The 27,837-nt window shown below is 47.9% G+C and overlaps 3 protein-coding genes across 3 annotated transcripts; 1 reads left to right on the top strand and 2 right to left on the bottom strand.

Moving 5' to 3' along the window:
• Nucleotides 1-3,670, bottom strand: MARVELD1 (MARVEL domain containing 1). The gene has a single exon (XM_081863900.1). It carries the CDS (start codon nucleotides 2,894-2,896, stop codon nucleotides 2,372-2,374), a length of 525 nt encoding a protein of 174 aa, XP_081720026.1. The 5' UTR covers nucleotides 2,897-3,670; the 3' UTR covers nucleotides 1-2,371.
• A 1,730-nt stretch (nucleotides 3,671-5,400) lies between these two features.
• AVPI1 (arginine vasopressin induced 1) lies at nucleotides 5,401-9,643 on the top strand. The gene is made up of 3 exons (XM_081863893.1): nucleotides 5,401-5,625; nucleotides 7,080-7,440; nucleotides 9,187-9,643. Exons 1-3 carry the CDS (start codon nucleotides 5,511-5,513, stop codon nucleotides 9,347-9,349), a joined length of 639 nt encoding a protein of 212 aa, XP_081720019.1. The 5' UTR covers nucleotides 5,401-5,510; the 3' UTR covers nucleotides 9,350-9,643.
• A 1,450-nt stretch (nucleotides 9,644-11,093) lies between these two features.
• PI4K2A (phosphatidylinositol 4-kinase type 2 alpha) lies at nucleotides 11,094-27,749 on the bottom strand. The gene is made up of 9 exons (XM_081863870.1): nucleotides 27,193-27,749; nucleotides 16,819-17,019; nucleotides 15,945-16,076; nucleotides 15,706-15,859; nucleotides 14,483-14,544; nucleotides 13,524-13,623; nucleotides 13,167-13,300; nucleotides 12,918-12,977; nucleotides 11,094-12,793 (listed from the first exon to the last, which is right to left on the bottom strand). Exons 1-9 carry the CDS (start codon nucleotides 27,634-27,636, stop codon nucleotides 12,632-12,634), a joined length of 1,449 nt encoding a protein of 482 aa, XP_081719996.1. The 5' UTR covers nucleotides 27,637-27,749; the 3' UTR covers nucleotides 11,094-12,631.
• Between the last annotated feature and the right edge of the window lie 88 nt (nucleotides 27,750-27,837).

Below are 27,837 nucleotides of genomic sequence, written 5' to 3'. Positions count from 1 at the left end.
TGGGGAGCAAGGTTTTTATTACATGTAGAATAGAAGGAAGAAAGTCAGGAATGTCCAGAGGTTGGAGGCCAGGGTTTTTTTGGAAACTCCTGCGGTCCACTCTGATATATGATTTCTTAAGCATGGTTGAAGTGGGCTTTTTCATTTGGTGTTGCTGGAATAGGGTCCATTTATCACAGGGAAAAGAGGCTCCAACAAGAATGATCCTATTCCTACCATTTGAAAAAAGGTAGGGATATATAGGCACATTAGATGTAGCATCTTAGCAAAAGATAGCTGTGGTAGCTGCTCTGGGAGTTTAGCACAAACAGTAGAAGTCAAAGGGGTGCAGGGGTCTCTTATCCAAGGCACTTCTATATTTCAGAGACAGAAATCCAGCGGTGGTGAAATCCAATGTGTGACAATCCGTGAGCATGATGAAACCTTCAGTTTACATGGTAGCAACTGGGGGTTGATCCTAGTTCCAAGGTTTGTATGGTTAGTGCTGTCACATTCTTATATTTCATGTAAAGTCATGAGACATGCGGGAGTAGTACCTGACAGCACTGGATCCTGTTTCCCTGCTAAGCACGGGGAATTCGGGCACTCTGCACCCTGACCCTGTTAGAAGTCTTCCATGTGATGTAACTGTTTCTCTTCACAGTTGCCATAGGAATATTTTCCTCCCCTTTTCCGGCCCAGAGCCAGCTTTTGCAGTAATTACATTTCCTCCATGGTCGACCATTCAGCTGCAGTGCCTGTCTGCAAATTTTTACCCTGGGGTTCTCTTTATCTTGATGTTTCATGCAGAATAAAATATGCCTCCTTCTCTGGAATATGGTAGGAGCAGGAGGATACAGACCCTGCCATAAAAGGGGCTAAGAACAGTCTGGAATCTGGTAGCTCTCTCTCACACACACACTATTAGTCTTCTTCAGCAGGAACCTGAATTTGGGTATCTTTAGGAAGTCTTTGCAGGTCACAGAACTATGGTAATATCCAAGTACTTGCCTCCTAAAGATACCAAATATCAAGGTTTGGCCCCAACCTCATATAGAGCCACACTGGGTAGATTCACATCTATGATCCACCTGGATTCCAATCCTGGCCTCAGATGATGACCAGCACCTCCCTCCAATTTCTGTGAGAGGGCCCTGCTCTCTGGCCTCTTTTGTTCCATCACTACATAACCTGTTGCAGAACTCTCCAATGTTTCCTATTATTTATGACCAATTGGTTTGTGGGGTGGCTTGCTCAAATATGAGGCAATGGCTCAAGAAGATTTCAAGGAACTGAAGCATTAATTAATTCAGGAAGTTACAAGAGTGACATTTATGGTCACAGTGTGTGTAATTTGAGCTAGGGATTGCCAGGCCTCAGAAATGGACTCATGAGCTCAGCTCTGGATCCCATTGTTGGTGTCAGTATTTAGCTTACATATCTAATAGTAAGAACAAAGAAACTTCATTTGAGCAAAAGCAAAGAGAATGTGCCTCTTGCTTTAATCAGCAAAGCCAATGCCCCACATTTAGGAAATACAGGTTAGGGAGTGCAAATATCCAAAAGACATGAGCCTCAACACATCCATTTTTAAAAAGTAAAAACTGGTTACTGGAGTTATGCTATGCTATATATGTCACAATGTCCACATCAGGGTCATATCTAAAATAAAAAGTTACTAAGAACCATCATTTATAAATATCTGATTAAAAACAGAATGCTATGGAGGAAGAAAAGAATGCAATGGAAGCTTTTGGGGGTGGTTTCTAAGCTTATGCTTATATAACTTCTGAAATGGGATAATATTAATAATATACCAACAGAGCACCCTAAAGGGTGGATATTCAGTATTACTAAACATTAATTAAATGTGAGAGGATGAGATCTTATGTATATGGCATAAAAACATATGGACAAACACTACAAACTAAATTAAATCTGCTCCTATAAGGATTATGAATAACACTGAATGATCAAGGGCTTCTAGGGCACCTTATGTCAACCACATATTCTGGAATCATAGACCAGGCCAAACCTTTCTGGACCCCCAGAGACCCACCTGCCAAGTGAAGGAAGAAAAGAAACGGGGAAGACCCACAATCTGGCTCCCACGTTTAATCTGAAGGATATACCATTTCTAGCTTCTGGGTCATGAAGGCATGCGTCCATCCGTTGATGAAGGGTATAGAGCATCTATCAGTACCATGGACATAGGGGATTATTTCCCCCTCTCCCAATAAAGTCTATTGAAGTTTTCTTCTCTCCATCAGGAAGGCAACGATGAATCTGGAACAAGGAGCAGTCTGTGGGGACTATATGTGTACAAGGCTTGTCCATCTGGTTGAAGAAGGGTCTGTCCATCCCTGCCCATCAGCCTACCTTCTTGCATCTCTCAGATATCCTTGTGCCCCTGGAAATGTCGTACCAGGCAGTAGAGTCCTGAAATTAGGTAAAAGAAGGCAGTGATACCTGCAAAGACGGCAGCAGTCAGGTAGGCTTTGTAACTGCAGGGCCACATGTAGCCTGGCAGGTTGCAGTAGCTGAAACTCTGTGCCTTCTGGCTCAGGATGCCTGCAGCAGCTGCAGAGAGAATAACCCCAAGCAACAGATCGTGCATTAGGTTTGTCATAAGCCAGCGGGTCCCCAGCACCGGCACCAGAGACCAGCGGCCCAGCAGGCTGAGCCCAAAGAGTGCCAAGGTGAGCAACCACAGCAGGACCGCCGCAAAGACCGCAAAGTAGGTGGCTCCTTCATACTTGTGCGCTGCTAAAGTCACCCAGCAGACAGCCCCCGTCAGCAGCTGGGCAATGCGCAGCACTCCCAGCAGACTTCTCAAAAAGGGCCTGTTCAGACTCAGAGTCTCTCTCGACTGCGGGCAAGGCGGTGGAGGGGAGGACGGAGGTGGTGGAAGAGCCATGCTGCAAGACTGCGGCCTCCAGGCGCTTCTGTCCCGTCCAGTTCTGCCTTCTGGAGCCCAGCAAACTTCACCCCCCTCTCAGGCACTTCCTCTGTCTGCAGCTGCCAAACATCTGCAGCTCAATGGACTTTCCTGTGCAGGGGCCTCTCAGCTTCCCTCCCGGCTCTGTCCCTCCCTGTTCCCCCCTTGCCCCTCCTCTTCTCTGGGTGGTTCTCTTTCTCCATCCTTCTGCTAACTCCTCACTCCTCTCTCCTTCACGCCCCTGCAGTCCCAAGCTGAGAGCTCTCAAAACACCCATTAAAGCTGGCTGCTTTTAGCATCACAGTTTCCTCAGCTACACACTATGTACTGCTTCAGCCAACAATTCTTCCTAAGCAGAAAGGTTGCCTCAGCATGTGGGCCCTGCAGGCACAGAGTTTTGCCTCTCCCTTGCAGGAGATGGGTTTGGGCACATTGGCTGCATAGGCATCATACATTTAAAGCACATCATACATTTAAAGCACATTTCCTCTCCCCCCCCCCCATAAGGTGATTGGGAACTATAGTTTGCCCCTCACAGAGCTACAATTCTCAGGATCCTTAGTTCCCATTCTCAGCCACAGTTCCCAGGATTCAGAAGGGGGTAAAGTGCTCAAAGTATATGGCACGTATGCAGCCTCAAAACTTTGCATTGTATTGACTCTTCTGGTAGACCAGGTCCTGGCCGGCGCCACTAGATGGTGCAAACAAACTCCAGTCTGCTCTCATCTTGGATGACAGAACTCAGGTCAATTTTCTTTCTATGTTCTAAAGAGGCAGAGGAAAAAACCAGTTATTTCTTTCCACACTTCTGATTTAACTTGTGAATATAAAAATAAAAAACTTAGGAGACTTTAAATGGATAAGCTGTTTCCTTATCTGGTGCCTGTGCCTGTAAACTTCACTCTTTGTCTTTAGAGACATGACTTTATTTTAAAACTGCTGTGAGCTGCCTAGAGGACAGGATGAATAGGTGACCAAGATACGTTGTACTGTACATGAATGAATCAATAAGTCAAGACCTCTCCTAAACAGGTTCAAACCAGCTTGTCCTCTAGCAGGGTTGAATGTTCCAAAAGGAAGGTTGTCAACTCGCATATAAAGGATCCATTCTTGAAATCACTCTAATTTTGATCTTAGTGGGTCTCTTGACTTTCATAAGATGCTGCAGGCAATGATTTCTGTGTGACATGCAGGATTTTAAGTTTCACGGCACCACTTCTCACATGGTATTCTCCAGAAAAAAAAGTTTACATTGAACTCATTTGTTTTTTAAAAATTCATTTAAATATGTCTTTTTTCCACTATTGCACATTTGGAAGCTCTTGCTTGTGCTGACGCATTCTTCGGCTTGGAACTACAGCAAGATACACACTTGTGCAATTTTCCCATGTGACATTGTATCCTGAGTGGATGCGACTGTCCCTGGAAAGGGGTGCAGAGGTCTAAATAAAAATAGGGCATTCCTTTAACCCTGATCCTTTCTTTCTCTATGGCAAGTTTGCAAAATTACATCTCAGTGTGCGTCTTCTTGGGGATCAAAGGGCAAGTCAAATCTCATGGCATCTTTCTACATACTTCCCAGAGAACACGGCGGCAAAAATTCATGCCTGAGGGTTCTGGCTTCCTGGCACGCAGCAGGAGCTGGCTGGGGAGCCCGCGCCTTCCCTCCACGTCGACCCTTAGCACGTGTCTGGCTGCGACTACTTTGCGTGGCTCAGTAGAGCGGAATAGGCACGTTGAAGGGCGTGGCCGGGGGGCCAGGGAGGAGCAGCTCCCCCCCCCCATCAATAAAAATACCTAGCTAACTTAGGTTCTTCCCCCCCCCAACAAAAATCCTGGCTACACCCATGGGCACGCTCCAAACCCTTTCTCTCCTGCTGCCTTGCCAGACAGGCCCGTAATTGCCCTGACAGGCAAAGGCGAGCAGGTTGCCGAAGTGGTCCGAGAAGCCAGACGTTACGGGGTCAGGCTAGCGATCCTTTCCAGCAGCAAGTCCTATTTTTCAGGTTGCTGTCAGAGAGGCCGATCGTGCTTCGCTCCCCTGCGGACCTCCACTCCCTGCCCTGCCAGAACCAGATACTCCGCTCTGACCCTTTATTTGCAAAGAGAGAATTCGGCGCGAGCCACTGAAGGAAAACAAGCAGAAAATAAAGTAGGGCTGGGGAGAGGAGAGGATGGAGATTAAGCCTCCACGCCGGTGACATGGCACGATCGGGTTTCTCAGAGGGCCAATTAACTCTTTGCTGGAATTAGGTTCAGACTAAGGAAAGGCAGACGCCTCTGTGCCTGCGGACAAAACACACAAACACAACCCGCCGTCCCTGTCAGTCAACCACAGCAGGAAAAAGCAACGCCCCTCTTTCTCCTTGCAGGCTAACGCCCTTCCCAGTGACGTCAAGAACGCCGCCTGCCACGCGTTACCAGCAGGGACAGCAGAGCCCCGCCTCCTCCCCACCCGATTGGCTGCCTTGGTTAACTTCGGAGTTCGGATTTAGAACCTTGGAGTTAAGAGGCAGATGAAGCCGATTGGCTGAGATGCAGGTTGCCTGCGCTCTTCAATGGACAAAGGAATCTTCGCCGCGTGAGCCTGCGAATGACGGGAATCGGCTTGGGGAGAGGCAAGGCGAGAGCAGGGGAACCGCCCGCCCTGGCGGGTCTCCAGGAGCCTTCGAGAGACCCGTGGCCTCAAGGACGACAGCAGCCGCCAGGTCTGTGACTTACCTGTCCGAGGAGCCCGAATCCACTCAGGTCTGGGCATCGGCCTCGATCTGTTACTGTAAAATGCCAGATTCCCCCGAGTGGGGGAAGGGACGTGGTTCCTCGCTCGGCTGGAGAGGGAACAATCCTTGCCAGTATCTCGGGGCAGCACAAACCAGAATAATTTTTTGCTGGGCTCCTTTTTGTTCCCTTGACATCATGCTTTTGCTCGAAGAAGTTCAGAATGACTCTGTGGGGAAGGTTAGATGGACAGTGTAACGTGCCCTAGATCTCCCAGAGCCCCGCGTGAATTATTATTTGGGGATGATAATAATACTGTAATGCAAACGAGCTGAGGGGTGCATACTTGGGAGTTATCCTCCCAACATCTCGGTAAGGTAGCATAGGCTGAGACCCTGGCCCGTTGTCACGCAGATCTCCTTGCTGAGCACGGAGATTCAATTTTGCGTCTCCCCGTGGTTCAAGTCAACATCAGCTCTCTCTTTCCATCCAGTCCCAAATTATATCGGTTCCTGCACAGCAACCGGGCTGAGGGACAAATATGCATGCTGCGTATGTATAATGCCATTTTCGGAGCGATATAAAAGTGCACCCTTAGCTCCCGGGAACTGACGTATTGGCTCGTCTCTTCGGCTCCCGCGTGCCCATCTCATGGCTTGAACACCATGATTCATTGGGATCATCTGGCGAGCTGGCGAGCGAGGCTCCAGCTGTGAGGAGTGGACACTGCCGGGTTAGCTTGCATCGTCTAAGCTTTCCAGAGTTAACCTGTAGCTCATATTTGGGCAAGTGGGTCATCAGGCTCTCTTTGGGAATTAACTGCTGTCCCTAGGCTTTCTCTACCATAAGAGACATCAAAGCATGGGAGGCTGCTGGGAGAAGACAAATGCCAGCCCTTTTGCTTGAGTGCAAGAATGTGAGCTGTTGCCCCATATGGCCCCACCCTGGCACTCATCCCAGCTTCTGTGGAATTTCCGTGCATGCAAACCGGCTTTTAGCCCGGCGCTGTTTTCTGGTATGTAGCTCCTCCCAACTTGAGCACACCTGTACTGAGCAAGCAGAGGCCTGGCTTAATACACTGCTGCCAGAGAATTAACAACACCATCTGGATGGTGTTGGGGGAGCTCAGAGGCTTGCTTAGGAAAATGGAGGTGCTCTTTCTGATGGCCTGCACATCCCCAAGGGCCAGGAGTCAGCTGCAGAATATGAATCCCAATTCCTTCAGTGGGGAAAGAACCAGTTTTATTCTGTAGGAGGTGGTGGCAGATAAGTTGGGTTGGCAAGAAGGATGGATGCCTTGAGGCATGGCTGTGGAAAGGATGTGTCTTACACATCTGCTCTCAGCTAGGCAGGCATAGGTGAAGTTGAGGGTGGCAGGGGAGTAGCGATGGCTGGCAGGATTAGTCATTCTGCTGTTTCACCCTATTTCCTCTCTCTTTCACAGAGCCACCTTCAGCTACAGAGTGGAGGGACCCTAGCATCATGGGTACCCCAGCCTCCATTGCCTGTGACTTGCCACAGCATCAGACCCCCAAAGCCTGCCCTCGCAAGAGAGCATCTGCCAACATCTTTCAGGGGGTGGGGCTGTTGCAGTTGCGCCGCCTCTTCCACAGTAGTGGGGATGCCCAAGCCGAGGAGAGGGCCCAGCTAGTCTGGGAATGTGCAGGGAGCCGGTGCATTGCTCACGCCTTGCTACAGCTCCGAAGGAGGCAGAGAAAGCTGAGGCTGAGATCACACCTGAGACCTCCTTCAGAAATGAGTGGTGCCACCAGACTCCTAGAGCTCCAACACTTCAGCCGCCTACGGTATGGTCTCCATGTTCATGCCACCCTGCTTCTACAGCTCTTACATCTAACCATCTAACAATCCATCACCATCTAACAATAAAGCCACAAAGATCCCCTCTCACCTGCTGTTTCTCCAACAGCAGGTTGTAGGCCAGCGATGGCCCTTCAAATCTCATTGGAGTCTTAACTTTCATTTGTCTTGTTAGCATGGCCAATGATAAGAGATAACGGGTTTTCTTCAGCAACATCTGGAGGACTTCAGGTTCTCAACTCCTGGAGTAAGCAGTAGATCTCTACCTAAAACCAGTAACTTCCTACCTACAGATGTATTCTATAAATTGCTGGTTTGTATACTTTTGGCCAGCTGCTGTACCTCAAGTCAGGTCACATTCACACCATAAAGTTCTATTAAACAGTCATGGCTTCCACCAAAGAATTCTGGGAGTTGTAGTTTAAGGATGCTGAGAGTTGTTAGAGGTCCTTGTTCCCTTTACAGAACTATAGTTCTCAGGAGTTCCCTGTGACAAGGGATTGCTTGTTAAACTGCTCTGGGGGGGGAACACAGGGACTTCCTTACAACTCTCAGCATCCTTAGTAAAGTGCAGTTTGGGGGGAAGACATGACTGTTTACATTTAAAGCACTATGATTCCATTTTATAGTGTGAATGCAGCCTCGGCCTCAGAACTCTTCCTAAGTAACTAGTGTTACCTGCTCCTACTGCTGTTGTGCAGATGTAAAATAGTTATGGCCATATGTCATCAACAGTGGTCTCTTAATAAAGCCACGGCTTAAAGCATCCTTTGCTTAAAAATGTGTTCATTGGTTATATTGCAGTGTGTTCAAAACTGGAGCAAATGTGCTTTGTATTGTACTCAGGCATTGCATGTAAACAGAATCTGCTGACAGGTACAGAGTTTAGCCTCTTACCAACCTCAGCTTTCAGCTTACGCAAGTTGTAGCTGTTACAGCTGAAAATGTAGATGCAAAAGTATGTGAGTAATGTGAAGTTTCAGAAACCTGAAGGGCAAAGCTTTCTCTAGTTCCTGGCCTCTACTCATCATTAACAGAAGCAGAATTTATGTATGCAGAGTAAGTAAACATGTAAATGTAATTCATTTGCATTATTTGTACAGTTCACACAATTTATTCTCCCTTTGAAGAGAATTTTAAATTGGAGGATACAAGCATGGAGGATAGATACAAAGACAGCTAGATCAGCAGGGTTTGGGAACCTGTGGCCAACCAGATGTTGCTAGACTACAGTGGTACCTCGGGTTAAGTACTTAATTCATTCTGGAGGTCGGTTCTTAACCTGAAACTGTTCTTAACCTGAAGCACCACTTTAGCTAATGGGGCCTCCTGCTGCCGCCGCATGATTTCTGTTCTCATCCTGAAGCAAAGTTCTTAACCCAAGGTACTATTTCTGGGTTAGTGGAGTCTGTAACCTGAAGCATATGTAACCCGAGGTACCACTGTATAGCTTTCATCACCTCTGATCGTTGCTCATATGGCTGGGGCTGAGAATTGGGCACGTCAGTTTTGCTACTGCTGATCTAGAGGAAAAGGAGAGCAAGTGTGCTTTTCACAAACTAGCAAGAGAACTTTCAGGTGCAAGAGTAGCCACACCTGTAAATTATTTCCTCCTTTACTTGTAGAAAGACACCATGGCAATTCTCTTCTTATTGCCTGTACATATTGCTTACTTCTCCAGAAGAGATAACATACTACTCCATTTCTTAATGGGTGCCTTTGTTCTCCTATAGGATTGAAGACCGCACCACATCATGTGCTGATGATGATGGCTGCAGCAACAGCGATAAGGAGATAGATGTAGCTGATCAAACCAGCCACTACACTGCTTCCCACTACAGGAAGAAAAAAAGTGGAATGGGAACTGCAGACTATCTGCACCAGCTCCGCCGGTGAGCAACTGAACCTGATGGCAACAGTTGTAGTTAAATGTCACTATACGGAACAGGAGTAGCCTGAACCCAAGGGGGGTTCGTATGGAAGATGCACTTCTCTCATAGTAAAATGTTTTCATATAATATCCTCTGTGCTTCACACTGGCAAAAATGGTGGCGAAACTTGAAACCAACCCTCCTCTTTCAAGCGCTACCTGTTCTGGTTCTCAGACTTGACCACATCCGGCTATGACAAAGCACAAACACTACAGACTGAATGTACCTGGTCATATTTAATAAAGCTTATTATACAGTCCCCTCTATGAAAGCGCTTTGTGAATGCAAGTAGTAATTGCTTAAATTGCACCAATGTCTCTAGTTCAGCACTGTATTTTGCATAATCAGATGCTTCTGAGAAGTCCACAAGGAAGCTGCATGAAGGTAACAACTTTCTTGTTGGCCCCCACTCAGTAATTTGTATTTGGAGGAAGGCTGCCCCAGCTGCATGAAAACTATGTGGCACCTTCATGTAAGTAGCTGGAGGCAGGGCTGTCCCTCATGAGTTTGTCTAGCTGCCTTTTAAGGTCAGGTAGAGTCACATCTTGAAGTGGATTTCCTAATTATGCCAGTGTGTCAATTGCCTCTTCTAAATCTGAGGATCAAGTGTTGGGGTTGAGGAATGGATTATTAAGGGTCTGGGTTTGCACCAAAAGCACCGTCTACAGTGACAGCCTTAGAAAGTCTCACTTTCTGCAAGACTAGCTGTCTTCATAAGTTCTCTTCGCCCACCTAGTTGTGAGGGTGGTCATTCTATCCTATACAAAGAATAATCATGGGGCGGGGCAGGGCAAGTATAATGCTCTTTCACTCTGTAGGTGTGATCATGTTGACTGGGGAGTAGTTACCATAGTGTTATTATACAGGAGGTCAGTCCTTTGAAAAACTAAGTGTTCAAAAAAGTTATGAGATGGAGTGTGGGGACATACACAGTCCTGGTAATTCCAAAAGACAACAGGAACTAAGGCTGCATTATGTTTAAACAGTCTTCTGCCTATATGTACTCACATACCCCTGTTGAACAACCTGAAGTCTGCCCATTTGGGTGCCTAGCTATAATAGCTCTCTCAAGGCAAGAAGAAGGTCTTGTGCACAATCAGCTTCATACTTGGTGCAGAGGTTGGGCAACTTGTTTTTTCTTTTAACTGTACAGATTTTATATTACCAAAATAGAAGTGAATACTAACACATTAAGGCGAAGAAAGGGTATATGTTGTTTTAAATATCACTTTGAGCAGGGCCATCCAAGCTAACAGGATGAAATGCATGATTCTTTCTCCTAAAGGCTATAAAAGGATCAGGAATGTTTTTCTGCAGGTGGTAAAGGGGTAGAGAATATGTGGTCCTTCAGATGTTTTTAGACTCTTAACTCCAGTCAGCCCCACCTAGCATGGCCAGTAACTGGGGATAGTGGAATTTATAGCCTGGAACATCGGGCAGGCAGGCCACAGCTTCCCCACCCCATGGGTTCGGGCCAGCTTCCCATCCCATGCTTTGCAATACAAAAAAGTCAGACACAAGGAAGGACTTTCCAATGATGTATGCAGTGTAAGCTTCACCTAGTGGGGAATATTCATACTGCAGGGGAAGTAAGTGTGAGCCATGACACAATTGCAAGCAGCAGCGCAGGGAGAAAATTCAGTTCCCGTTAACACAAGCAGACCAAAAAAAAAACCACGCAAGAGACCGGCTCTGCAACTGCAGACCTGTTATGAAGATACTTGCATTGATTTAAATATATTACATACATTTCTACAGTGCATAAGAACGATACATTTCAGTTCAGGCTGGCAAAAAGGAAAAGAACCCATGCCTGGCATCAAGTACATCAGCTTCAGCCTGGCACCTCAGGCATACAGCAGGGAATTGTCCCCCAAGTGAGAAAGAGGCAGACCCCCCCACAAACAGGGCACCAGGCGACTGTTCTGAACAGCAGAGAAGCTGGACTCGATGCAAGGCTTCTCCTCGCAGGCCTGGGTGGCAGCCAAATCAGCAACACCCAAGGAGAAATCAGGACACTTATATTGACAATTTCAGAGGGAAACTTGATGCCAGGGATTTAGCACAGTAGCTTTCAGGAAAGCAGCATTCACTGTACCATTCCATTGCACACGGGGTGTAAAGGAACTCGGTATGGTAGTGATCCTAATGTGAGTGCTTCCCCTTATGAGGATGCAGTGAGGACATTTCCCCCATGGCAGCAGGCAACCCCACCCAGAGAACCTCCTCCCCCCCCCCCCCCCCGATTGTCAATGCCCAAATGCAGCCCAGGGGAGGATTCTGCCTCTGGCAGTGGCCTCTTTTCTGCCTCCCGCTCACCCCAGCATGGGCAGAGAAGAGGCACAGCTATTACTTCCTCTAGGGATCAGACTAGATGGGTGTGAAATACTAGCCCAAGGCTAACAGTGCTAGGATATAGTCATCCTCTCAGTTGCTCCGGCACTACATGGAGAACAAGTGTGTTCACTTGGGTTCAATTATTTAAAACCAATGTTAAAATCTACTATTTGAGGCATTTACTCCCTTGCAGAAGGAAGGGAAGGAAGCACAGCAGTTATACTCTTGCAGGACCTACCTGCTAATATTACCCCAGGCAGACAAAAGCTGCACCAACAGACTCTAGTGCGACCCTTAAGTTCTTCTTTCCTCTCTATCCCAACTTGCATCCTCCCAGGAGCAGTCGGTGGCAGCTGTGCTCCTTATGGATGGCCCCAAGACATGACTGGTGCCTACAGCACTAGGAGGAGCTCTGTAGGACCACAGATAACAGAGCAAGCCTAGTGGAGCAGGGTCCTCCCCCTCCGCTGCAGGATAAAACAGGGTGCAGGGAAGGAGGGAGGAATATCAAGGCTGGGAGTTGCACACAGCAGGAGCACCTCTATCCAACTCAGATCATCCCCCTTCATCGCCAGCCTTCCCAGGCAGAAGACCCTGGGGTGTTCTCCACCCAGGTGGACATTAGAGGGACGGCTTGAAACCAAAGGATGCTGCATGCAGGCACCTGCTGGGAGATGCTGCCATGCTCAGGCTGGGGAGTGGACGGGCATTTCCAGCCTGCAGCAAGAGGGGGGGGGAGCAGTCAGGTCTAAGGGCCTCCCTTCCTGCTGGGAATGTGCAGAGTTGAGGCTGGCTGGTAGCGCCTGCTTACATCTCCCACTGGCAGCAGCACAGCGGCCTCAGTCTGGAGGATTGGCTGCCCGCTGTCAAGTGATAACTCGGGTTCCTCGATGAGTTGCAGAGACCTCTGCTACCACCAGGAAAAGAAAGGCTTGCGGCTCTGGAAGCTTTGCGTGTACGACTCACTGGCAGAGCGCTGGTGGGAGCGAGCTGTCTCTACAATTACAGGGGGCATCTGGACCAGGTGAAGGGGGCTCTTTCCATCTTTCAAGGCCTGGGTCAAATTCAGGATCTAGGAAGAGAAGAGGGGGGAAACTTGAGTGCCCGGAGTCAGCAGGAACCCAATTGTAAAGGGAGGCAAAGACAGCCCAGTGCCAGCAGAGATCCCATTCCTCGAATGGGAGCAAGGAGCATACCTGGCCACGCATGACGGCAATCTGCTTGTGGAACTGGCCCCTGTCAAAGCCTGGATCTTTCTACAAAAGAGACAGCAACAGATAGACAGACACGATTAGGGTGGGTGCTGCGTACAAATCTCTTCTTGTCTTCTGTTCTTATGGAGAGGAATAGGTGCAGTTACCCTCCCACAGCATCCACACAAATTATTTGCTCATGAGCAGAATGAATAGAATCACAGGTGTACTTGCCCTGGTGCCTGTGGTTACCTTGAAGAGTTCATAGAGGTCTTCTTCTAAATCCTTGATAAAATTAGGGTCTGAAATCTTTGGCAGTATCAGATCCTTGATCTCCTGGGAAAAGGGCACCTTGGCCTGGGGCAGCCATGCCCAGTAGAAAGGGTCTTTGGAGGGGGGGGGGTGAGACAAAAAGCAAATGTTAACAGGCTTGTTACGAGGGCAACATCCCATAAAGGACACTGAAGATGACTCAATCCTAGCACTGGAGACCCTGAACATCCTGGACTCCACATGGAAACACAAGGCACCTTAAAGAGCACCCTGGACCAGCCAGAAACACTTCCTTACTGGGAATCTGCTTGGGTTCTAGGGCTTGGGACTACTTACATGCTCTCCAAGAATCTGGATGCTTGAGAGGGAAAGCCAGGCCATTGTCAATGGCAGCCAGTTTAATTATAGGCTCCTTCACCACTACCCATTCTGAGTCCTACAGAGAGGGAAGAATGTTGAACCAGAAAAGGGTACTGTTGTATTTGTTACTTTTTACAGGAAAATGTTTAAAACCAAATATAAGAACAAGAGTAAAACAATATCTAAAATGTTCGTCCACACACACACACACACACACACACGGGGTGCTCTGCCCCACTGCTCACTGTTTACCAACCGCAACTCCACTTCTCTTCCCACATTAACGCTCTACAGATTCCCCTTCCCACCCCGTGCATCCACTTAATCCCCTTTTTACCTTCCCAAACTAATTTTTGAAGCCACTTGTCTCTTCCATTCTGCAGCTCCGCTTTGTCCTCGTTTTCAGCACCGCAAAAGCAACACAATGGGCACTGCTTATACTACCAAAAGTTCTGACCAAGCCCTACCTCAAATCCTCTCTGCACCCCCCCCCCAGGCCTAAAGGGAGTCTAAGCATTGCTAATGGGCAAAGTGAGTCTAGCACTCCTTTGACACTACCTTCTCCCTCCCAATTTTGCTCCTCTGCAAGCTTGCTAGAGCCATGATGCCAGCTTTCTCTTTTCTGGCACTCACTGGAAAGGGCTCAGCAACTTCTGGACTCTCCCATGTCTTGGTGCCAGCCTATACACTGAAGACCAACTTTTTATATCACTCAGAACTAAGGGCTGTCACTCCACAAGCAGCAAGTTGTCAGCTAGTCTACCTGTGCCTAAGATGTGTTCAGCAGTTACGGCACCTGATTAGAGACATTCCCTTAAATTTGGCCCTTCCTCAACACTGCATACCTATTCCTTCTAGTCCCATACTGCCTGCTGCTGTAGAACACAAGATAGATCCCCAAGTGGAACCATCAGAGCAGCATGGGCCCTACTCACCCGCACGCTTGTGCTGTCCAGAGGACAGTCATACTTGATAAGCCAGTTGTCATTTCCCCGGTCTGTGGAAGAAGGAAAACACATTGATAAGACAGAGAAATCTCACCACAGATAGCAAGATCCACATTGTAGTATTAAAAAGTGGCGGTGGGGGGAGAAGAAGTAAGACACATCATCAAACTGTGTAATCTGGCAGCTTACAATCTTTCAGTCTATCGTCCCCTATTATTTGGAGAAGGCAACCTTATTCCAGCCTTGTCATTACTGCTCATGGTTTGTCAAGCCACAGAAGAATTTCCCATGCAAAACAGCAAGGCAATCCCCTACTATCCTTCCTTCAGGGGAAGTGGAAGCTGCAGAGCCTGCATCCTAGGCTTGGGAAGATGCTGTACAGCCTTCAGGTAAGAGTATCCCAACTCTACGAGGATTTTAGGACAATAAGACTACCTATGGCTACAGCAGGGCTCCAGGTTGGAACTCTGCATAAATCACTTGCAGGCTATCCATCACGTCTTCGACACAATGGTTTGCCTCAAGAGCCAAGGAGCCCCAGCACACAGCTATGTAGGGCTTTAGGTTAGTGGAAGAGCACATGCTTCATATGTAGGAATTTCCAGGCTCAGTCCCTGACATCTACAGATAGGGCCGGAAAAGGCTTTTGAACAATCAATGTAGAGAATACTGAGTTAAAGTGAACCAACCATCTGACTTAGTAAAAGGCAGTTTCCTATTATTCCCCTCAAATACAGGAGGAAGTCCCCAAATATAAATGACAAGGAGACAAGGTCACAGGAACCCAAATGACAATAGAATATAAATTATTGAAACATGAATATAAACATGTGCAAGTATATGTGTGCAGAACACAGAAGCACTGTATAGAAAACAAGGAATTTCCCCCCAATTACTATAAATAGTAATTGATGAGATCTCCAGGACTGTATCATGTTGCATACCTCTTCAAAAACAAATTGGAGAATGATTGTCATTTCATTTTCTTATGATCGTACCTATAAACAACGTTGTGGGACATCAAAGGGCCAAGGAGTTTCGGAAGTAGCATACCAGGGAATATGTGCATTGAGCAAGGGCTACATTCAGAATAGCAGAGCAAAATATACTTCCCTCTTCACAAGGCTTTCCAACAAGTAATATCTCTCCCATCAGATTCCTCAGTCGGCAGTGCTCCCACCCTATGGGCCAAGAGCTGACACAGAACCTACCTGTATTGCGAATGATGTAGTCCAGCACCACCAGCCTCTCAAACTGCAGCAGCAATTGGCGGTTCGTATTCTCTGGGAGGGGCTCAGCCTCAAAGCGCCGTAGCCAGTAATCTGCATCCTTGTAGCCTTCCACAAAGAGCTGGAAGGAGCCCACCTGAGAGCAAGAGGCAGGTGGGTTAAGGGAACAAGGCCTGGCTCAGTGGCACAAAACATTTCTGGGCACCTTAAACCTCCCCTACCTTTGGAGGAAGCCCAATTCGGTGAAACCTCTGCCCCACTTTTGGCACTTTCTCCAGGGCCAGGCGTTTGCCCCGGGACTTCACTCGGTCAATGGCGCTGTAGTTAAATGTTTCGCTGGCCAAGTACACCACCTGTGGGCATGGAAAAGAGATGACTTTTAAAAAGCATAATCCATAAATGCCACACTCTGCTATTTACAGAACATGGTAAAAATATAGGCATATGCAGGTTTGCCTACTTTATTAAAAACAAAAAAAACCTACACATCTCAAATTCTGAGCATAATTTATTGACCTGAAAAATTACAATGGGGTGGGGAGAGTAAAACCCTATACCTTCTAGCATCTTTGTTAAAAAGTAAATAAAAGTATATAGTACTTTAAAAGTGATATAAACATTCCATGCTTATGGTTACAACTTTTCTTCATTTGTAGTCAGGTTCTTCTAATTACTTCTACATGTAGTTCCTATCCCAAAACTCAAATATGGAGATCAAACTCAAGAATACAGTAACCAAATTAATGCAAAAACCAGCAACTCACCACACTTGGCAAAGGGCAATTTTTTTAATGAATGAATGGGATATAATAATTCTGGGACTACTCCCAGTTGCTTCTTTCCTCAATTGCTGTTTTCCCTGTTTCTAATTCAAAGCCAGAAGTCCTCACTGGGCTAGGAGTGAGAAATATCAATAGATATATAGGAACAAACTATTAAGATAAGAGGCAGAAGTGGGGGCTGGATGAAAGGCAGGATTTTATTATTTAGGAAGTAGGCACTGGGGATCCCACACAAAAACACACAGGTCTCTATCCAGGCATCCTATCCACTATTAAATCCTGCTGTCTGCTTCCTCCTCTGTCCCAGGCTCACCTTTGTGCGGGGAACAATGTTCAGTTCCAGCTTCTGGTCAACAAGGCTAGCACCAGCCTCAGATAAGTATCCCTGGTTAAGAACAAGGCAGTCCCTTCCGAAACAACAGGGGCAGCACAGTTTCTGCAGCCACTTTGTCCACTTAGGGTTCAGCTGCCCATAAGGTTCCTCATTCTTGGGTTTGAATACGCCGATGATTTTCTGAAACGGACAGAAATGGGAAGTTGGTTAATTCAAGCTGGGCAAGGCAAGGGCAGCCAACCCCCACAACATATGGCAAAGTACCAGGCTCTTGCCAAACAGATCAATATTGTAGAAAGAGAAGGGGTTAGAGGTCTTCTTTGCTAAGAGCTACACATTTACAAGAATGCTTCCAGTTAAAACATACACATCCGTCACAAAGGGACCTGGTGCCCCACTTTTCAAGAGCAGACCTTCAACCAATAGTTCTCATTTTTCACTCCCAGGAGTTCAGGCGGCCAAGCTGAGCGCGCATTCTCTGGACAAACATATTACCTAGGACAACAGTTCTTAACTGCAGTGGGGAAATCTGTGAGCCTCCAGGGGTTGTTGGACCCAACTCCTATCAGCCTCAGCCAGCATGGCCAGTGATCGGGAATGATGGGAGTTGGAGTCCAACAACATATGGAAGGCTACAGGTTTGCTACCCTGTCTTAATAAATAATTCCAAAATTAAAAACTGGTAAAATTACCGGTAATCTCTTTAGCCTGGAAAAGAGGAGACTGAGAGGACATATGACAGCCATCTTCCAATATCTAAAGGGCTGCCACATGGAAGATGGAGGAACCTTGTTTTTGCCTGCTCCAGAGGCTAGAATTCGAACTAATGAATTCAAGTTACAAGTCCGGAGATTCTGACTAAACCTCAGGAAGAATCTTCTGACAGTAAGAGTTGTTCAACAGTGGAACAGATTTCCATGAGAGGTGGTAGGCTCTCCTTCTTTGGAGGTTTTTAAGCAGAGGTTGGATGGCCATCTGTCATAGACACTTTAGCTAAGATTCCTGCATTGCAGGGGGTTGGACTAGATGATCCTTGGGGTCCCTTCCAACTCTACAGTTCTCGGATTCTATAATCCAGGTGCACAATGAGCTAAATAAGCAGACTGATCAGTTCCACCTCCTGGGACTGATCGGCTACACCTCACTGGTTAGGTAGGTATAACGAAGTTTATGGCATCTCTAGTTGGGAAATTTACTAGGAGGTTTCACTTCCCTGTCCACATAGTCCCAGTGCTTTAAATTGTATGCTGAGAGCTACAATTAGCTGCTGCATTTTCAGCGGGGGAATGGGGCCTTCCACCGTAAAGCAATGTTTCAAACCTTTTGAGTTCTGGTTCCCTTCTAAAACTTACTCCCCCACCCCCACCCCGCCTTCTAAGCCCACTCAACCTCATTGTCAGTGCTCTCTTTAGCTAGGGAGCGCACCGAGAAGTTACTGTGGCACAAATATCCAGCCTTTCCTACTACAAGTCCTTTTGGGTTCTCTATGGAGTCCCACCCATGGGCCTCAGAGAAAGATTGCCATGTCATTTTTTACAACAGTGAGATACAGACAAGTCAAGCAGCTGCCGCTTCTCATCTCAGGATGACACTAGCAGGATGACGCTCAGTCAGGAGACAAAGATCCTGGGGAACTCCGGAAAGGAAGTAAAGTGTACAGAGTGCCACATGTTGCCAAAGACTCTTCCCGCCCCTCCTGATACTTTGTAAGCCTGGTAGACTGTGCTCCACAGATAGAGAATCTGTGGCCCTCTAAGATGTTGGACTACAACACCCATCAGCCCCAGTTGGCACGGCCAATAATATGAAAATCTGTAGTCAAGCAGCCACTGGAGGGCTACAGGTTCTCCACCCCCCTTCTCTGTCCCCACACCAACAACAATACTAGCATCCCATACAAGGTTACCAAAGCAACAGGCACACAGCTTAGGAAAGGTCCACACTGAGAACTCTGGAACAGCTTCTGGGGACTCAGCTAGAAAGAGCTGGGGACTTGGCTTTGGCAAAGAAAAAACACTTATGCTTTGTTTATGCATTCTAACACTGTGACACCAGATGGCGCTGTGGAATTCCATTTCTGCTAACCCGATTTCTCATACAAAGTTTGCAACGCGTGAAACGTTTCTTTGATGTGTCTAGTTCCAGCCTAGGGCACTGATTTAAGGAAGGAGCAGATGCATGTGTGCAACCACTAGATGGGGCACTAGTTGATTACGTATTACTTACAAGCACCATGCCATTTGCTGCCTACACTATAGCCTGGCCTATTCCACGAATGCACCACCAGCCGGTCCTGGATTCTGGGTAGCTGAAACTGCATGACATAATTCAACATAGGAGGCTACCTTCCACAGAAGATGCTTCATTAAAACAATTTATGAGCATTTGTTTTTTAACAGAACATACTAGGCCTCACAACTGCAGGTGAAGCCTCTGAAGATACAATGGGTATTTCTACTAAAAGTTTGAAAATCAAATACAAGGAGTAGGGTTCCTTCAGTCAGCAGCTCCCTCCCACCCACGGCCTTTTCACTCATACAGCTCTGTCATCAGAATCTTCCAATTTGTGACCAAAAAAAGGACAGATGTGCACACGAAACACATGCGACGCAAAAGCAAAATTGGCATGGTTTTTTCCTAAGTTTCCAGGCGTCCTACTGGGAAGATCCAGTTTTCTGAGTGCATGTTCTGGAAGTTGGGCAATAGGGGCAGTACAGGATTCCTTTTGGTGTACCGACCTCCCCGCTGCACCAAGGATTCCCTGTCTGAGCTGCTTCAGGTCGTGGCGGATTTTCTCCTGGAGACACCTAGTTTGGTTGTCCTAGGGGATTTTAACATCCATGCCGACACGACCTTACAAGGGGCTGCTCTGGACTTCGTGGAAAGCATGGCCTCCATGGGGCTGTCCCTGAATAAGTTTGGCCCAACTCATAGTCATGGACATGCCTTAGACCTGGTGTTCACCTCTAGTGACGTGGGTGATCTGACACTAAGTAAAAGTGAAACAAAAGAAGTGCCATGGTCAGATCACTTCCTAGTGCAACTGGACTTCTCCACGACCCTTCCCCTCTGCAGGGAGGTGGGACCAATTCGGATGGTCCGCCCCCGCCACTTAATGGATCCAAATGGTTTCCAGAGAGTGGTAGGGGATGCCTTATCCCATGTTGATGGCCTTTCAGCTGATTCCCTGGTGGCCCGCTGGAATGCGGAGTTAACCAGGGCTATCGACTGTCTGGCTCCGAAGCGCCCTCTCCGATTGCATGGAGCCCGGACAGCTCCGTGGTTTTCTTCGGAGCTGAGGGCGATGAAACAATCGCTGAGACGGCTAGAGCGTCGGTGGCAAAAAACTCACTCCGAATCTGACCGGACACAGGTTAGAGCTCAACGTCGAGCCTACCAAGTGGCGATAGCGACGGCGAAGAAGACTTTCTTCACCGCCTCTATTGCATCTGCAGAAAATAGTAGCAGGAGACTTTTTCAGGTGGTTCGTAATTTAACGGAACCACCTTTACCACCGGGGCTTTGTAAAGACCCCAAGATCTCCTGCAACGATTTTGCAAAGTTTTTTGCAGATAAAATCACTCATATTCGGAAGGAGCTAGACACCACCGTGGGAGCAGGGCTGGGGCGGGAGAGTGCTAGAGCTCTGTCTGGTCAAGTTGCATGGAATCGATTTCAATCCATTACCCCCGAGGATGTGGACAGGCTGCTTGGACGCGTGAAACCAACCACCTGTCTCCTGGATCCTTGCCCATCCTGGCTAATAAAAGCAAGCCGGGAAGGGCTGGGCGATGGGCTCTGCGGGGTGGTGAATGCTTCCCTCTGTGAGGGAGCATTCCCAGATCCGCTGAAAGAGGCGGTCATCAAACCGCTTCTTAAAAAAACATCTTTAGACCCGGCCAGTATGGCCAACTATCGCCCAGTCTCAAATCTTCCATTCTTGGGCAAGGTGATTGAGCGTGTGGTTGCTGAACAACTCCAGGCACGCCTGGAGGATGCGGACCATTTGGATCCCTTCCAATCGGGATTCAGGCCTCATCATGGGACTGAAACTGCCTTGGTCGCGCTGGTTGATGATCTCCGGCGAGCTAGGGACAAAGGTGAGAGCTGTTTCCTAGTTCTGCTGGATCTCTCAGCGCCTTTGATACAATCGACCATAACATCCTTCTGGACCGTCTAGAGGGGCTGGGAGCTGGGGGCACTGTTATACAGTGGTTTCGCTCCTTCCTCCTGGGCCGTGTCCAGAAAGTGGTGGTGGGGGATGAGTGTTCAGACCCCTGGGCCCTCACTTGTGGGGTGCCTCAGGGTTCCGTCCTCTCCCCCATGCTTTTTAACATCTATATGAAGCCGCTGGGAGAGATCATCAGGGGGTTTGGACTGGGTGTCCATCAATATGCAGATGATACCCAGCTCTACCTCTCTTTCAAATCAGAACCAGTGAAGGCGGTGAAGGTCCTGTGTGAGTGCCTGGAGGCGGTTGGAGGATGGATGGCGGCTAATGGATTGAGGTTGAATCCTGACAAGACAGAAGTACTGTTTTTGGGGGACAGGGGGCGGGCTGGTGTGGAGGACTCCCTGGTCCTGAATGGGGTAACTGTGCCCCTGAAGGACCAGGTGCGCAGCCTGGGAGTCATTTTGGACTCACAGCTGTCCATGGAGGCGCAGGTCAATTCTGTATCCAGGGCAGCTGTCTACCAACTCCACCTGGTACGCAGGCTGAGACCCTACCTGCCCGCGGACTGTCTCGCCAGAGTGGTGCATGCTCTAGTTATCTCCCGCTTGGACTACTGCAATGCGCTCTACGTGGGGCTACCTTTGAAGGTGACTCGGAAACTACAACTAATCCAGAATGCGGCAGCTAGACTGGTGACTGGGGGCAGCCGCCGAGACCACATAACACCGGTCTTGAAAGACCTACATTGGCTCCCAGTACGTTTCCGAGCACAATTCAAAGTGCTGGTGTTGACCTTTAAAGCCCTAAACGGCCTCGGCCCAGTATACCTGAAGGAGCGTCTCCACCCCCATCGTTCTGCCCGGACGCTGAGGTCCAGCGCCGAGGGCCTTCTGGCGGTTCCCTCATTACGAGAAGCAAAGCTACAGGGAACCAGGCAGAGGGCCTTCTCGGTAGTGGCACCCGCCTTGTGGAACGCCCTCCCATCAGATGTCAAAGCGATAAATAACTACCTGACATTCAGAAGACATCTTAAGGCAGCCCTGTTCAGGGAAGTTTTTAATCTGTGATATTTTAGTGTATTTCTGGTTTTTATGGAAGCCGCCCAGAGTGGCTGGGGAAACCCAGCCAGATGGGCGGGGTACAAATAATAAATTATTATTATTATTATTATTACTAAGTTCTGGATTGTATAGTAACAGAAAGCTGGAGCTTCAGCACACAATTCTAGATATACCAAATACATTCAAGGCTCTTAGTAAAGGGGAGCTAAGAGTTAAAAAGAATGGGAGCATTGTAGCTGGCATAGAAACCAGGAAAAAAATGTAATATGTAATAAGCCAGCCAGGCTCCTGGATACTATATATTCCAATGCCACATAGAGCTGGGCCAGGCCTATGCTTTGGAAGATGCCATTAAACATGTCTGTTTACCTGAGTGGGGAAACCCTGGCAATCTAACAGAAGGAAAATTCCTCTTTCCTGACACCCCTGATTATCATGTATGCTGGCTGCTCTCACTTTCCCTCTCTAGGCAGCTGCACTGCTGAGGAAGCCATGTCTTCTAGCTGGTCAGTTCCATACTAGATTTTAGATAATTCTCCCTCCCAGCCATGTACCAAGAGATGACTTTTTAAACCATGGGGTGGAGAGGACACAGTTGCCATCACAGTTAGCAGAAAGGCAGGGTCAGCAGCGTATCTCCAGTCACACATACAACAGTTATCTCCAACCATCTACCAACAGCACACACATACACACATATAAAGAGGTCAGGTCTAATTGGCAGCAACTAACCCAGAAACCATAGCCTCCCCCACAAAGCTCTGGCTGAAATGGCTCCTTTCTAATGAACAAAAACTGAAGGAAGTAGCGCTGCATCGATCCATTTGCCTTCCATCCACCTAGAGCAGCAGCATAAAGACCAGGCTGACTCATCCCGGCGGAATCTCCCACCAACTCAGCTAAAAGGGAAGTGAATCCAAAACCCAAACCAGACAGGAAGAAGAAGCTGGATCACTATAACAAAAACTGACATGGCCAGCAAATAAGTCATGCTTTTCATACAATCAACACATGCAACTCAGAAAGAGGAAGCTAAATTAATCTGGTTAGTTATGACGGGTCACAAGGAGAGCCACATGGCCATGCACACAGTCAATCCTCACATAGGCATGAAGAATACACTGCAGCTGACCGGAACCACAGCTCATGCTAATCCATTTATATAGTAGGATCAGTTATTCGAGAACTCAGCCCACAGATCCCAACACAAGACAGATATGCCCAATTCCTTGTAAGTACAGTGATATAGCAAGCCAGAGGAGAAAGCAAAGCCTCAGGATTATTCTCTGCTTAGATTTATTCATTTACAATACTTATAGCCTGCTTTATAGTCTCAAAGGCTCTCAAGATGGCCTATGGAAAATAAAATTGCACTCAATTCTAGTACAGGAACAGAAATGACATGGTGCCCGTATATATCCATGATTATTCAATGTTCCCTGCCTTTTTCATGTTCTTATCAAGTGTCATACCAAGCAGCAGCTCCCATGGAAATCCTAAGGCAAGGGAGTAGGGCTCAGAAGCTGGATCTCACTCAGTCCATGATAGAAGCAGTCTTCCCTTCCTAGAAGCAGGCAAGGGAGTGGAGCAAACAAGAAAATAATGGGCTAGAACTTAAAAAGGGTAATGCTATTGAATCTACCAGACCTCCTCTCTTAAGGCATGGTCAAGCATGAATGCATACATCTTGCTTTCATTCAATACCTGCTTACCCAAATCTGCTTGAAAAAAACAACAGTAGTATTGCTTTAAAAAAATACACATGCTGTTAACAGCAGTAACAGAAATGTCTGATACAAAACAAGAAAAGATCAGATTTCATCGTACACCATTCACATGCCCACACCTACCTAAATCATCTGATGAGGACCTCAGACGAGGTATGAGTTGCAGGCAATCTTACTTCTCCATTACTAGAATTAACAAGCTGAATAAGAGGACACAATCTGCTTTTTAAAAACTTCCAGTGACATGAATATCAGTGTTTCCCAGGACAGCCCAAGTACGTTTACTGCATGGAAGGTTTAACACATTTAAAACCCATTATTGTGCCCTTAATTTCACTATTTACATAGCACTGCTACTAGCAGGCATGCCATTTTATAGTGCAACAAGAAAGAAAATCTTGTTTCAAGGAGTTTGCCATCTAAAATAGGCACAAAGTAGTTGATCTACCATTCTTTATAGAATTTTTTATACCCTCTTGACAAATCTGGGTTTCAAACGAGAAGAATTAAGTCACTAGATAAACAGTCATTGATGTCTGCTAATGGGGGAATACCCAAAGCAACATATGGTATTCAAAGATTAGAAAGTAGACTGGGTAAATATTAGCAGTGGTGACCTGGAATTCTTCATAGCAAAGGGCAACGGGTAGAGTACATAACCTGAAATTTGAAAGAGGCCAGTCTGAATATTCTTCTACAAATTAGGCATGTATAGTTCTTTCGATTTTTCTCCCAAAATAAAACCCGCACCATCTTGATACCTCAGCCAGCTCCTACAGATATTTAAAATGCAGAGATGAGCTTAAAGAACAGAAATTTCAATGCCAGTTTTATCCAAAAGGTCAAAAAGTTCAGGAAGCACGCAATCAGGAAGGGAAGCTGATCAGCTGCTCCATGGGCATAGCTAGGATTGGGGGGGGGGGAGGCAGAACCTCAGTTAACTATGTATTTTTATTGATATTTATTTATTTATTTATTTATTTATTGGGGGCAGTAGCCCCTTCCTGCCCCCCCCCAACTACATCCATGAGCTGCTCCCAGACACCAACCATCATTCTCTGCAAAAGGGACTATCTGCCTTACAAGCATACAGCTGTTGCATCAGCAAGCACACAGGAACTTCAAGTGAATTTGTTCAGCTCTCCCTCTAATGGGGTCATATTCAAATGAGCTAGGTTTCTTGAGCCACTTGTAAAGCAGAGCCGCGAGCTGGAAGCAGTATTAGTTGAGTAACTTTTGGTTAAACTGCACACTCACACTAACAAAACAACACCATATAACCCCTGCTCCAAACCCATCTGAACACTGGGGAAATCAGCAGGGAGTTTACAATGTCCAACCACATTCATAGGAGCCAACTCCTAGGGACCAAGGTACCTTTGCCCCCCCCCAATAAAATATTTGAGGGGCCAGGGATCCCCAATGTTGATGGACATTGCCATTCAAATGGTGTGTGGGGTGTGTGTGTGTGTGTGTTGTGTCATGTGATCAATTATGTGGGGCAGAGCTTACATCCCCCACAATGTTTTATTTAAGTTGGCACCCCTTGCCACACTAAAGTTATTGTTACCAAAGTGTCTATGTCAATCTAATTCCTATCCATATGCCCTCAAGTACAAGAGCTGTATGGTATACTCTAGCACGGGTCAGCAAACTTTTTCAGCAGGGGGCCGGTCCACTGTCCCTCAGACCTTGTGGGGAGCTGAACTATAAATTTTTTTTTTTTTTGGAGGGGGGGGAATGAACAAATTCCCATGCCCCACAAATAACCCAGAGATGCATTTTAAATAAAAGCACACATTCTACTTATGTAAAAACATGCTGATCTGTACCATCTGTGGGCCGGATTTAGAAGGCGATTGGGCCGGATCCAGCCCCCGGGCCTTAGTATGCCTGCCCATGCTCTAGAAGCTTACTAAGAAGAATCCTGTGCCAGTAATACCGCCTCCAGTAATACCGCCTAGGGCAGTTGGGCCACCTGCCTCCTTATTCAAGATCAGAAAGAGACAGATCCAACTAAAGAAACACATTATGAAGATAAGGCCAAACTAAATGCCAAGAATGGGTAACAAACAACAGGTATCCTCCCCTACCCAGACAACCGAACAGAACTAATAATCCAGGACAGCAATTGAAACCAGAATACCAGCTACTAAAGCCTTTAACTGGACAAGGCTATGCTGGCCTCTGGAAACAGCCAACCGATACACTCCAAGTCCAAGATAACTTTACCCAATTACAACTAAACACCTCAACATGTTAAGCAGTACTGTGCCTCCTCATTGGGTAAGAAGGCCTAAAGCTTCTAGCTTTATTTTTTGTATTATTCCCCAATAACCATAGTATTACACTGACAGCAACACTATGAAACAAACATTGGAACTCTGAGATGCTAAAGAGCAAGACCATACCTGTGTGTATTATATTTACAATAATAAAACTGGTTCTGTTTAAGAATAAGGCCTACACTTGGCTGTTCCTCCTAGGGGAGAAGGGCACAGCTGACAGATCAGCTGTACTTGATGGGTTATACTGAGCACTGTCCTTTGGCCACATCTACTCCAGCGAAGGGGAAAAGAGAGACTGCAAGCAACAGCAGAAATGAGGAAAGGTAAGAAGATAGAGATTAGAGGGCACCTACTAGAAGGCAGGGGGGACGTGGGTGGTGCTGTGGGTTAAACCACAGAGCCTAGGACTTGCCGATCAGAAGGTCGGCGGTTCGAATCCCCGTGACGGGGTGAGCTCCCGTTGCTCGGGCCCTTCTCCTGCCAACCTAGCAGTTCGAAAGCACGTCAAAGTGCAAGTAGATAAATAGGTACTGCTCCAGCGGGAAAGTAAACAGCGTTTCCATGCGCTGCTCTGGTTCGCAGCTTAGTCATGCTTAGTCCACATGACCTGAAAGCTGTCTGCGGACAAACGCTGGCTCCCTTGGCCAATTAAGTGAGATGAGCACCGCAACCCCAGAGTCGGTCAGGACTGGACCTAATGGTCAGGGGTCCCTTTACCTTTACTAGCAGGCAGGAGTGTCTCGGAACAAAGAAAGACCACCCTACACTTAAGAGAACTGGTCAAGGATGTGGTAAAGGCATATATACACACAATCCTACCATCATCTTCTTAACCTTACCTATGATACTAATTCTTAAACTTGTTTAGCGCTTTCAAGTGTTCAGAGGACTTCACATACATTATTATGACCCTTGTAAAGTCAGTCAAAGGCCAGCTTGCGAGTTCCCAGCTGAGACTCCCCGGCCCCTGGTATCTTAGCACAAGGCAGGGCGACCACTTGCCAAGATCAAGTAACCACCTTTCGGCCACCCAGACCCCCTCGCTCCCCCCCACCCTGGGCTGAATAGTCTCCACACACCCACCCCAGCCCTAATCCTCTCACCCCCTGCGGGTCCTTGACGAAATAGCTGCCGCTAGAGCCCTGGTAGATGCGCTCCGGGTAGATGCCGCGCTCGCTCGCCAGCTCCGACTGCCGCACCACCTCGGCGAATTCTGGGTCGTCGGGGAATTCATTCCGGGGCTCCCGCTCTCCGCGGGCCGCGGCAGCCGCTGCCCCCAACCCGACTGGAGCCTGGACCTGCGCCGCCCCGGCCGCCCCTACCGCCCCGCGCGCCCCACGCTCTGCGCCCGCGCCCCGATCCAGGAGGGGCTGGCGCTCCCGGTCGCGGCCACCTGCGGGAGAGCCGGGCGGCGAGGGGCAGGGCGGCGGCGCGGAGGGGGCGCTGGGGGCGGCGGGGCAGGGCGGGGAGCGCACGGCCCCTCCGGGCACCCCATACCCTGCGGCCGGCCCGCGCTCCGGAGACACCAAGGGGCTCGTCTCATCCATAGAGGCCGAGCCCGAGCGAGGCGCGGATGCAACTCCGGGCACTTGCGCGCACAGACCAGGGCACCGCCGTGCTCTGCGACTCAGCGCCGCTCAGTTCGGATCACCTGACACCGGCCCCGCGGCCACCGCCGTTTCCGCCAGAGCGGCACCAGCCAATCACGCCCCCTGTTTACAGGGCGCCCGGAAGCCTCGCCCACTAAA

This window comes from Podarcis erhardii, assembly GCF_964252035.2.
Source record: "Podarcis erhardii genome assembly, chromosome: 5".
Lineage (NCBI taxonomy): Eukaryota > Metazoa > Chordata > Lepidosauria > Squamata > Lacertidae > Podarcis > Podarcis erhardii.
Note: the sequence above shows the minus strand (reverse complement) of the source record. Positions and strands in the feature narration are given on the sequence as shown.